Genomic DNA, 13,390 nt, shown 5'->3' with positions numbered 1-13,390 from the left:
AAAGGTACCTTGATATACCTTATGGAAATCTCAGGATCTGAGAAGCATAATTTTGAAGACATTGATTTAGGTCTTTGGTTCTACAGTTCAACTATATTAAAACTTCCTCAATGCTCCAGAGTTCTGAGCTTTGCTCTATCTTCCATTAGAAAACCAAATGTATTTCAAATACATGATGTGTCATTTATAAGATGATATTGGTAATTCGATGTTGCCACCTTTGATCTCAAAGTATTCTTCATCACTCTACTTGCCCACTTGTTATGAAATCTGTACAGATATATAATAATGTTAATATTTCAAATACTCTTTCTTCATTGACTTAAATCTATCCAATGATAGAAGATATTTCTGTAATATTTCTCTACCCACTGATAGAAGATATTTCTGTGATATTTCTGAATGAAACCTGATGCCTAAATTTTAGTTACACCATGCCCAATATTGCCTACATTTTTAGCTTTGATCTTTGACTATATGCCATCACAGCTGGTTTGAGATTCTATTATTTTACTTCTCAAAAAAAATCTATTTTTACAAATACCCAATGTTGAATAAATTGTTTTTTAGTGCAAGTAAGATGTTAATGTATGTAATTTCTAGAATAGTATTATAATTTATCCCTTAATATTCATTTGTGTTTATGTTTACAAACAGCAAAATATGTTTATAGCATAATATTTTTTTAAGTCCATCTGAAAGATCTCATGGTCCCAAAATAGCCTTTTCTTGTGTTTCTTAAATTCAAACATATGCTAGACTATTTTCTTCATTCATTAATTTTCATGCTTTTCAAGTGTTTTCGTATACCACTTACTATTTTTTCTGAAGTGTTCATGTGGCAAGAGAAATGGAGTTTTATATTCCAAAAACAAAGCATTAAATGTTCATTTACCTATCCTGTGCTTTTTTTAGGATATCAGTGTCATTTTTAAAGAGTTTCTTAAATATTATTAATCAGAGATATGAAGCAAAAACTTTAGCTTCTCTCATAATGCAGAGATTAAGACCAAAACCAAAACCAAAACAAATTTCTCTGACCAAAAAGATCACAAAATTACATTGGAACATTGTCTTAATGTTTCAATAAACTATTTTTCTTTCTCTATATTAGGTGAAAGTTTCTTAAAATTTGAAGTAAACAAATTTTTATTTTCATATACGTGCAACAGAGATTATTTCATTCCTCTTCACAACATTTCTGCCAGGGAGGAATGTGGAAATACTATCCCATTTTATAGATTTAAGAAAGAGACAGAAAACAAAATTATGTCTTCTAATTCTAGACCCTCATTTAAAGTGCTCATAGAAGGCAGATGCGAGTCTTGCTTACTATATATATATATATATATATATATATATATATATATATATATATCTCCAATTCCATTTGAAGGCTTCCTATGTAAAACACAACTCTGAACTGTTCCAAAATCCCTTTTTATAATACTTGTAGAACCACAGACAATAGGGGTTACTCAGTGGACCTACTCTAATTGAGAAATTCAGTGGTCATACCCATGAAATAGTTTAAAAATTAAGAGATATTACTTACTCTCACATTAGAACAAAATGTACTGAAAACAGGAAGACAATCTTCACATGTCATACTTTATGAAATGTGTTTTTATATCAAAATTCTAAGTCAATTAAAATTCAACTCAATATTGAAAAGTCTGTAATTCATCTTTGAGTTTTTTGAGGTATTTGAAATTGTACAAGTCTTCGTATTGCTAATTCTAAAATGATTTCAAGAGTTCCTTCACGAAAAGTTTACAAATTCATAGGTACTATACCATTTTGGAATGTGTAATTTCCAAGGTATTCTTTTTTCTTTGTCTTTTAAAATGTAGAAATTACAAATGGTATGTAAAGCATAAAATAAGAAATAAGTTAGTGTCTCATACTGACTTTAATCACAGAGTGGTTAGTATCTTGATAGAATGTGAGATGGGACCTCGCAAGCTAGGTCCTTGTTTTGTGTGGTATCATCATTCCATTCCCAAATCCCAAGGAAAGTGTGATTTTCAACTGAGTACCTTGTCTCTCGAAAAGTATGTGTGAGAATTTTCAGTAAACAATAATGGATCACTTGCATTGTTTGTATAACTGAAATCTATCTTTAAGGAACTCAAAAATCACAGTACTCTAATACACCAATGTGAACTATATGAATGAGAGTCAAGATCCTGCTAGCAATAGAGCCTAAATATCCAAAGTCGCATTTCACTACATTTTCAATTCACATTCTTATTGAAGAATGTTGTCCCAAAAAACAAAACCTAACCTATTTCCATTATTCATTAGATATATTAATAAACATGTTTATATGCCTCTTTATTTTATGAGGCTGAATTAGCTGAGCTTTTATTAAAACTACTTTTGTTCAGTTGGAGAGAATCCTGAAGTGAAAAAGTCAGACTATTTCCTCAAGATATGTAACTTATGCTTTTTAAGATTCCAGCAATAAAAGTCTTACACATTACATGGTGGTTGAGGTCACTATTATGTATGAATAAGAAAGTGTGCATATATGGAGAAATGCAGTTTTTATTTTTATTTTTTTAATTTTTTTAACGTTTATTTATTTATTTTTGAGACAGAGAGAGACAGAGCATGAACGGGGGAGGGTCAAAGAGAGGGAGACAGAATCTGAAACAGGCTCCAGGCTCTGAGCTGTCAGCACAGAGCCCGACACGGGGCTCGAACTCACGGACCGTGAGATCATGACCTGAGCCGAAGTGGGCCACTTAACCGACTGAGCCACCCAGGCGCCCCGAGAAATGCAGTTTTTAAAGAGATTTAAATTACAAGGAGATTTTATTTTCCGTAAGCAAAACATACTGCCTCTGTGTATGCTACAATTTGTTGCCTTAAGAATATTTTTCCTTTAAAATATAGGTAAAGCATTTCTTAATCTGGAAAATAGAGGAACAAGATCAGAGTTTCCGTTTCTGAGCTAGGGACTGCATATGCTCACTCTTTTAAAGAAATCAAACTGCAGAACTATTTATTCTCCCATCATTGCACCCCTCCCCACCTAATTTAGAATTCAGTGGGGAAAAAAAAAGTGATTTTTCAGTGTTTATCTGTAGGCAAAAGTAATGGAAAACTCTGATTCTGTGGAAGCTATAGTTGAGCAAGGATTTATGATCTCCCTTGGCTCTTGCATTCACTCATCTTTCCTCATTGGCCATAAGGGTGCCATTTAATAAATTACTGATTCTCTGCATTGCTTGGGACTCAGGAGGGCTTGATATTCATACCTCTAATTCATTATCAAATTCTTAATTTCCATCCAAGAACCAAATTACTCATTGGCACATACATACATACATACATACATAAAGATTATTGCTTACTCTTTCATATATTATGGAAATCTCAGATATCCAAATTTAGATGTCATGGTTGGGGCCAAATTTTTAAGATCAGAATTAACATCATCAAGGATGCATTACCCAAATTCTTAGGGTAAGTATGGGAGAAAATAGACTGATTTCTAAATGACCTATAAAGTCATTGTTATATTTACCTATTAACTGTCTCGCTAGGACTTTTTAATAAGTATTAATTAATGATTATGAATTACACCTACATTTAATATGATTTCTCATGCCCACCTCTACTACTAAACAGTAAGACGGTATTGTTCTCTAGGAGAAAATAAGTATAAATGACTAGAAAATGATTCCTCTAACTAGAAACACTAAAGATATTTTTAGTACAATGATATCAAAGCTCATTAAAATTGTGATATGGAGCAAAATGAAGAAACGGTTTCTTTTCCACTCAGAAAAAAAAAAAAAATCAGTTCCAGAAGGTAGGAGGCATAATTTATATACAGAATGGCATATTTATTGACTGTTTGTCTGATGGGTTAAAATTATGCATCTGGAGCAGGTACAGATGATGATGCTGAATGAACAGGCATCCTGCAATGCTTTGTTAGTGAGGCTGAGCCGCTGCTTGGTGCCAGTATCTGCCAGCTGCACTTTTACTTGCTGTATCTTGTTGAGGCTTGTTTTAATGATGCTTTGGGGGGTTCCAGAACTTAATTTTATATGTTAATGTGACATGCAGCCGTATATGTTATAGAGCTCCAGAGATGCCCGTAGTCAAAAATAACTCCTTTCTATTGCCCTCCTGACTCTCACCCTAGGTATTAAAATGTTAACCAGTCCTCACCAAGGTATTCCCAAATCCCTTTTTTAGATGAGATCCAAGGTTTTATTTCCATTTTCATATGAGGAACCTGCATGCAATTTAAACATCCATGAGGCTTATTTAATGATAAAGACTGTTTGACGATACAGGTTTGAAAGCTCTTTTCTTTTTTTTTCTTTTGAAGGTAGGAGAGTAGAAGGTAGACTGGATGTTTGTTTTCTAAAGTAAACTGAAACAACTTGTATACTTTTCAGGTCTCTTTAGAATTCTTCTAACAAAGTTTTTTTGTCAGTATTATTTAAATAACATAAATCTCAGGATGATTTTACACAATTTTATTTAGAACATTGATTTTCAAAAGTAACAGTAACTTCTCTCTAGAGACACATGAATTAAAGATTGAAAGAATAACACAGTATCTAGAAAAATTATGAACAATGCATTAAAATAAATTTCACACAAAATGTAATTTTAGTATGATTTTATGTATTTTTTTTTCTCTCCATTTCACTGCAGTAAGTTGATTCAAGATGTCTTAAGGACTCTTGGATGACTAATGCAGCTATCTAAGTGTTATGAGTAAAATTTGAAAAGCCACCACATCCCCATTGTGTATTTTTCCTCACCTGAGAACAGCATATCTATTAAGTTATTACTTCAAATTTCTTCAGATTTCACTAGCTGTATTTTATTAGTAAATTGCCAGTTCTTCAACATGATAAAACAAAAATAATTGTATTTTTCTTTCAAAAATGACACAAAGATGGGTTGTGTTATCTACTTTGCAAAATACATATGTAATTATGCACTAGGAAATGATATAGAATAAAATAGGTTTTATTTTTCCATCAAAATAGAGACATATTTAAGAAATAACGTAGAATATATAAACAAGGAAGAGTCCTCGTTTGTATGTGTTGATTGAACACTTCATTTACATCACATAGTAGTTTTCAACCAACTTTGTAATGAAAATATTTTGTCAGTCTGCCATTTTGGCTGTATATTTTTTATGTAGAAATAAATGGAAATTTTGTTTTTAATAAATTCAATTTTGTTATGGAGCTTATGAAGAATAAATTCACTTCCTTAGAATTTCACTAAAAGTAATTTAAATATTTTCATTTTTGTCAGTTGTTTTAATGTTGTATGGTTAATCATGTACCACATCAATTTAGTATTCATCAGCATATTTCTTCTCCAAACACTTGTCATTGTGTAGACGCAATCAAAATATCATTCATTCATTCATGTATCCATTCATCAATGTGACAAATATTTTTGGTGCTAACTCTGAGACAAACGCTGGGTCACTGCAGAAATTTATAGGTAAATGCTAGTTTCTGCCGTTCAAGAAACTGACAACGAGTAAGAGACCCAGAAAACATATTGAAATGATTATGTTGCATTGAAATGGGAATCACAATGTGAGAGGGGTACAGAAAGCTATTGGGTTCAGAAAGCTATTGGGAAATAGGGCATTATGTTGGGGTATCAGAAACAAAAGCATGAAGGAGGCAAAAATTGAACTAGACTTTGATAACTGAAAATTGTTACGAACAGCATTCTAGGTGTTGGAACCAGCATATGCACATTGTGGAAACATGGGGAAATATCTTGAAGACCTGAAGATAGTTCAGTCTACTTGAAGATAACAGAGAAAATGTAGGAAATATGCATGAGGGCTATATTTAGGAATCCACACCTTATTATTTTATGGAAGATTTTGCAGGAGACAGCTAACAACACAGAAAGGTACCTTATTTACAGTAACCTGGCTACAGCCATGTCTTGTAGAATTTAGGACAACAGTTACAGAATGCAGGGGCATCTGTTCACAGGCACTTACTGCAATCCAAAAGAAAAATAACAAAGCCTTAATTGAAGACGCAGTAGACCTAATGAAAAAGAAGAGATGAATTGTAAGACTTTTACGTTATACAATGCTTGGGATTTGGCAACTAATTTGTTGTGAAGTACAGGAGAATATGGCTTTGTTCTTAAAGGGGCCAAGGCCTTGCCAATGTTAGTAACAGGAAAAGAAGGCAATGGATCAAGATTGAAAGTAAAGAGAAATATACTGATTTGTTTTTCAGACCTATTGAGTCTGTATGCCAGTGGAATACTCCTGTAAAATAAATCTATGAGGGACAAGAGTGTAACTTTCAAAAGAATTAAATCAGAATAGAGGTATTAATTAAATGGATGGAAATGAATGGATTGATGGTAGAAGAGAGAAGTAAGAAGCATGCCAAAAGGAGTAGAGATTTCAGTCCATCATGAATAATTAAAAACTAAGATAAAGTCATGAGGTGACTGTCATTAGTGAACCTCCAAGCACAGATTTTTTTTTTCAGCAACAAGAGCAGGTTTCAAAGACTGGTAAATTAGTAAGTAGTTGAGTAAAACAGGAGAGAATAAAATTTGGGAAGTGGGGCTGCACTGAGAGAAGTTGCAGATTATGGTAAATTTGGTAATGATCTAAGTAGACTGAGTGGAGAAGAGCAACTTTACTTCAAAACTCCAAAACGAGAAAAAAAAATGATAGAGTAAGATACTAATTCAATAGAAACTATTTTGGGCAATTCATTCTGTAAAAAGTCTTCTGAGGTGACAAAAAAAATTTAAGAATGAAAAAGAACAGAAACATGTCTGGTGTCTGGTGTATGGTGAAGAGAAGGGTTTTGGGGGGGTTTTTTGTTTGTTTGTTTTAAATGGGTCTGGATGGCTTCAGACTTCTCCGTGAAATCTGGGCAAGAGTGAGAGACGCTGGTTTGGGAAATATGACTCATCCAAAAGAAGGACTGGTGTTTTTACACGATGCTGGTGTGAAAATCAGTCAGGGCTGCACTCATTTCAATTGCGTTTCATGCTTCTGGGCTTCACGTGATTCAACATTTGGAGATGTAGCTAATTGTAGCTTACTCTGTTCCAGGCGGTGTGGTTACAGCAAAGCAAAGCAAGATCCAGAAGAGGAAAAGATGCATTTTCATAATGGGCACAGTAAGCAAATTGTGAAAAATCAAAAGAAAACAAAATAGAAGAGATTTTATTGTTATTTTGGTTCATTTTCAGACAAGGAGATGTAATAACTGACCAAAATATTTTGTTTAAAACAATGTGTTATGTTACATTCCATAAAGCATATGGGCTTGGGGGTACTGCTGGTTGACCCTAGACAACAGCTGGATGGTTTATTAGATTTTTTAAAGCATACCTTCATTATAATTACTTAAAAAAAATTTCAATCAATATAAAAAGCTGTTATATTTCAAACCAAATTTCCAGGTCGATTCTAATTTCTTGCAACACAGTCAGTAGAAATCTATGGTTCAATAACACCATCAGATTAAATGAATAAAATTTCTCAGTATTTTTTTTTTTCTTCCTCTAGCATGATAGCAAGAATTTCCCTGAGCAGATCCGGTAGCAACAAGCTTCATTCGATGATTTGAAAAAGACTATCCTTTTTAAAAACGCAGAAAATCAAGTTTTTATAACATGCATTATAAATTAGCCTAAATGAGTTCTAATTAATGGTATTTTAATATGTGCATTTTTAATAAATAGTACAGTGTTAGTTGATTTGTTAAGTAAATTACGAGAAGAATTTCTTGTGTTTTTGTCACTCTTCTGTGACTATAAAAATCAAAGCCATTAAAGCCATAATTCATGCTGCAAAATATTGAGTCTATTATCATAGTTCCCATCTTATTTAATGGTATTTATCCTCAAAAAAAAAAAAAAAAGACCCTGTGAAATTGGTAGTCTTTAAATGTGATGAAACTGAGGCTCATAGAACATTAGAGTCTTGTATAAAGTCATGCAGTAACAGAGGTATGACAAGTTGAACTTTTCTTTTAGTTCTGTGTCAGTCTTACTGGACCAAAACTTCAGAAAAATTATTTTAAATTATTTTTTGTGAAACCAAAAGTAACCATCTGTGATGGCATTTTATTTTTTTTAATTTTTTTAAAAAATTTATTTGAGAGAGAGAGAGAGAGAGCAGAGGAGGGGCAGAGAGAGAGGGAGACACAGAATCTGAAGCAGGCTCCAGGCTCCTAGCTGTCAGCACAGAGCCCGACGCGGGGCTTGAACCCACACACCGTGATATCATGACCTGAGCGGAAGTCTGACGCTCAACAGACTGAACCACACAGGTGCCCCTCTGTGAAGGCATTTTAAGTGAAACAGAATAACAAAGCAACAAATAACTCACTAACATTTCATTGCCAAGTTTAGTAAAAAAAAAAATTATCTTAGTTTGCCTCAGGCACTGACTCTCTGAACATCAGTGATGTGCCTTTTCAAATATGTTGTCATATATGCATTTCTTGCACAGGCCAACAATCCAGATTTCTTAAAATTATGTAAGTGACATAGCTGTACAAATGACTCCTATAACTCAGGAGAGGGGCTGTCCTTACAGCTTGGCCATTTCTAGGAGTTAGGAATTTAAGCCAGAGGTGCATGTTAATAATGTTTGTGATTCCATTCATTCATCACAAGCACTTATATTTTAATGCACATTTATGTTTCCAGTTAAATTGCCAGGAGTAAGAACTTATATTGATCCACACACCTATGAGGATCCCAATCAAGCTGTCCATGAATTTGCCAAGGAGATAGAAGCTTCATGCATCACCATTGAAAGAGTTATTGGAGCAGGTACAATAGTGTGTTTAACTTGGACTTTTAAGTTGTGTTTATATTATAGAATGTAATATGTCAATGTCCTGATCTAACAAAGAATGTTTTTAATCTTTTGTAATCGACTTGCTTTCAAAGTGGTAGGTAATTGATCATATTTTAATGCTTCCCTCTGTGGAGCTCATATTTAAACCAGCAAATGTTTGCTTTATTAAATAAATAAATAAATAAATAAATAAATAAATAAATAAATAAATAAAGTATGTATATTTTATACATATTTATATACATTATAAAGTGTATAGTGTTTTATCATCTACTGTTTCTTTCATTCCTTATATAATCTGTAATGCCCAAAACTGTTTACATAATTTAAGCACTCAGATACTCTATTTATGAGTCATCTCTTCCTTGAAATTATTCCCTTTTTGTCCTGCTATAAACTTTTCTCCTTTTCCCTTCTCAGTAATTAAGGCACTGCTAGTGTAGACACAGAAGGAAGATGCGAGTGATTTTCAATCAGTTGCATTTAATTTCTTTCTAATGTTTTCATTAAGGTTTTTGTAGGTGAGATGAATGAAGCTAATAACCCCCAGAGTGTTTAATGATCACCTGTAGACGATTTTCCCCAAAGCACCACTTCTTAACCCTGATAACAAAGTTGGACTCCCATTTCAATTCTGTTTTGTCTCTACCTTAATAGGGCTTTAGTGTATTCATAGAGTAAGGATTTGAAATGAGTTTGTGGGGTTTTTTTCATCTTTATCACAAGGTGAATTTGGTGAAGTTTGTAGTGGACGGTTGAAACTTCCAGGAAAAAGGGAATTACCTGTGGCAATCAAAACCCTCAAAGTAGGCTATACAGAAAAGCAACGTCGAGATTTCCTGGGCGAAGCAAGTATCATGGGGCAGTTTGATCATCCTAACATCATCCACTTAGAAGGTGTTGTGACCAAAAGTAAGTACAGTAGCAAATTATGAATGTGTGTGTGTGTGTGTGTGTGTGTTTGCATGTATTATGAACATCTGGGTTTCTTCTATTAGGTTATTATTAATTTCAGGATAAAAAGAAAAATAGCCACAGTAATGTTATTAACAATTTAATTGGCATTAATACTAATTGTCCTGTATTTTAGTAGAGTTTTGTCAAAGTCATTGATCATCAATGAACCTGAATTTCTATTGAGTTTTTCAAAACATATGTATTAACTCATGTACTATGAATTCACTGCCAGAGAAAAATGTATCCAAATTAAAGGAGCCGTAAATGTATCAACATTGCTTTTTCTTCTGACTCTTCACTTTTTATCCTAATAAAATATTAACTTCAATATTTTGATTGAGGCATTGAAGTTTAACATTTAATAGGATTACTATAACCATAGGTGGTTTAATAATTTTAGGGAAAGCAGCAGTCAGCCACAGACAACTGGAAAAGTTCCTTGAGATTAATTATTTTCTTAAAGAAAATCTAATTTGTACTCAAAAATATCTAGAGTTTCACATCTCTTTTAAACGTGTATGTGTGTCATTAATGTGGTTATGTGGCGAGCTTCCCAGTATAAAGAGTTCCAGTAATTTTTCAGCTATCCAATAAAGTATTTTCGAGTGACATAACTAAGGTCTTTATTTTATTTAAATTCATTTAGTCTTTGCTATGTCTATGTGCTCTCATTCCTTCCTTTGTCCCTCATACCCTACTTACCACTTTCTAAATCATCTAGAAATTTAATCAGGGAATATTCTTTAGACTTGCTTTCAATAATTTGTTCCCCTTCCCATTGCTGTTAATCAATTTTTAAATTATATGTGCCAAATATGCATAGCAGCAATATGTATTCAATAAATGCTGTGAATCTACTAAGTAATTTCATTTGATTGGGTATCGACTTCCGTCACTTATTGACATAAGTGGGTTGGATATCCACTTATTTAATTTTTAAATATGGAAAACAGAGCAGAAACAATATACAACTTTTTTGCAACGCAGACAAAAGAAACAACTCAAAATATTTACCTGGTAAATAACGATTGAATTCCCAAATCATCATATATTCACAATAGGTCACAGATGAGAATGTAGAATCCCTTTAGAAGTCCTGAAACAGACCACAGTAACATTATTGTGTTGTTGATTGTCTGAACTTTTGAATCAGCTTGTATTGCTAGGAGATTGTTTTTTTTTCCCGTGTCTCAAAAGAAATACACACTTCCAGTAAAAATTCTCACAGAGGAATGTAGTAGAAGAATAAAATGACCTACAGACATGTGGGTTTCTTCAAAATTTAGATTTGTTTCTTCTTCCATTTGAGTACATACCCATACGTTATTGTCCCCTTGACAGTAACCCAGAGAGGGTATTACTGGAGCAAGAGCATCCTTAATTCTTATCAGAACAAATAGGTTCTTACAGAGAGATGAGAGGAGAGACAGGGACGAGAGAGAGACAGGTAGAGAACAAGGAAAAATATGGTTTTTTAGTAACTAAGAAATTAAATATTTTACAAAACTTATACCCAGTGATGAATGAGCAGGAATATTCGAAATAAGAATACGGTGTGGAAAAAAAATGGTCACCAGTGCAATTAAATGAAATCTGAATTTGAACATGACCACATTTTATCTGAGGAAAAGGACTTTAAAAGGACATCAGTGATAGCATGTGGTGCCAGATACTATAGGTTCAAGAATTATACTAGTAAGTGATTATTATATTTTCCTATGCATTAATGATACTATCTAATATAAAATGTAGTTATTAATTATATTCATGATAATAATAGTAGGCAAATACTGAATACATGTCATGTCTTCATCTCATCCTTAATACGACTGCCAAATTTAACTTCCTCAAATAAACTCTAACCATGACTTTTTATTACCCATGGTAAACGTGAAGCTCTTAGACAGCAAGTCTACCTTCTGGAATGAGTTCAGATAATGAATGTAATGTTTAGAACAGTGCCAGGTCGCTATTATTACTATGGAAGACAGTATTGCATAGTGGTCAAGAACATGGACTATGGATCTAGCCATATATTATAATTTTGGTTCTGCCATAAACGATGTGACTTTGCACAAGTCAGCTAAACATTCAGAACCATAGTTTCCTCATCAATGATAAGAGATAAGGATAGCTCCTAGCGATGTAAAAGGGACATGAATTAATACAGATAAAGTTTAGGACAGGCATGGCAGGGTACTAACAGATATATAGGTATCACTTTCCCATTATATCTGTTCCTGTGCTCTGAACTCCTTCATATGCCATGTCTTTTAGTCCATTTTAACATGCTTGATATTTTGATCTGCCTACATTGCTTCTTCCTCTGAAATTTACACCGTTGTATTTACTACCTTTTCAGTTCCTTCAAAATCCTGTTCAAATCACATCACATCCATGAGACAATCCCTCACCACTTCACCATGAAGTAATCCCTCCTTCTTTTGAATACTGTGCCAATGTACAAATTTTTGCAAATGTCTATAATGATCCTTCCTATGTCCAAAATTCTTACTCAGATCTTTCATTTAATTTTTTCCATTTTGCATATATTTTTAACTCTTACCTAAAAAATGTCTGCTTGTCAAAGATAAAGACAATGTCCTATAAATTTATGTAAGCCTATTACACTTAATGCTAAACCAATCTATGGGCACCTTACTTAAACACCTTGAGCTTCAATATCACCAAAAAAAGGGGGAAGTCATACCTAACTTGTAAGACTGTTGTACAGATTAAATTCAGATATATTTTTGTGTTAGGTATATATGTGAAAAAATCTGCAGGTAATTATAGTAGTTTATGTATGTATAGTGGTATGTTTATTTTAATCTAAGTTAATGCATTAGATACTAGTGGACAATACCCTAAAATAATTTTAACTAATACTACCTACTTTTATAGACTCCTGATTTATTACAGAACTTGTTTAATGTGAATGGGTCCTGACTGAGACAAACTAAGATAACTAAATCTTTTATATTAAGTCAACTAAATTTGTCACATACTGGGATGTCTGGGTGGCTCAGTCGGTTAATCATCCAACTTTGGCTTAGGTCATGGTCTCATGGTTTATGAGTTCAAGTCCCACATCTGGCTCTCTGCTGTCAGCACACAGCCTGCTTCAGATCCTCTGTCCCCCTCTATCTCTGCCCCTTCCCTGCTCACACTTTCTTTCTTTCTCAAAACTAAATAAACATTTAAAAAATAAATTTGTCATGTACTTTATATGCACTTGAAACCTTTATTTGCGCTTATTTTCATTTTTAATTTTTATTTATTTATTTCAAGAGAGAGAGAAGGAGAGAGCAGGAGAGGGACAGAGAATCCAAGCAGGCTCCACATTGTCAGCATAGAGGCCGACATGGGGCTCGATCCCACAAACCATGAGATCATAACCTGAGCCAACATCAAGAGTGGGTCATTTAACTGACTGAGCCACCCAGGTGCCCCGAAAACCTTGTTTTAAAATTAAGTGTCGTTATCAACAAATGATCCTACCTAAATTTTGTACATTTTGGTCTTAAAAACAGTACTGTGGTTGGGAATACAGATTTGAAATTTCTAGTC

The 13,390-nt window shown here is 33.3% G+C and overlaps 1 protein-coding gene across 9 annotated transcripts in view; it reads left to right on the top strand.

The window, feature by feature from the left end:
* Window positions 1-13,390, top strand: part of EPHA5 (EPH receptor A5) — a 342,710-nt gene that overhangs the window by 291,777 nt on the left and 37,543 nt on the right. For all 9 annotated transcript variants that reach the window (XM_060654963.3, XM_060654961.3, XM_078446064.2 and 6 more), the window contains 3 exons: window positions 7,103-7,170; window positions 8,710-8,835; window positions 9,590-9,775. In XM_060654963.3, the coding sequence (XP_060510946.2) occupies window positions 7,103-7,170; window positions 8,710-8,835; window positions 9,590-9,775 (380 nt within the window). The remainder of the gene's footprint in view (window positions 1-7,102; window positions 7,171-8,709; window positions 8,836-9,589; window positions 9,776-13,390) is intronic.

The sequence above is a fragment of the Panthera onca genome, chromosome B1 (assembly GCF_046562875.1).
Source record: "Panthera onca isolate mPanOnc1 chromosome B1, mPanOnc1 haplotype 2, whole genome shotgun sequence".
In the NCBI taxonomy this organism is placed as follows: Eukaryota; Metazoa; Chordata; class Mammalia; order Carnivora; family Felidae; genus Panthera; species Panthera onca.
Note: the sequence above shows the minus strand (reverse complement) of the source record. Positions and strands in the feature narration are given on the sequence as shown.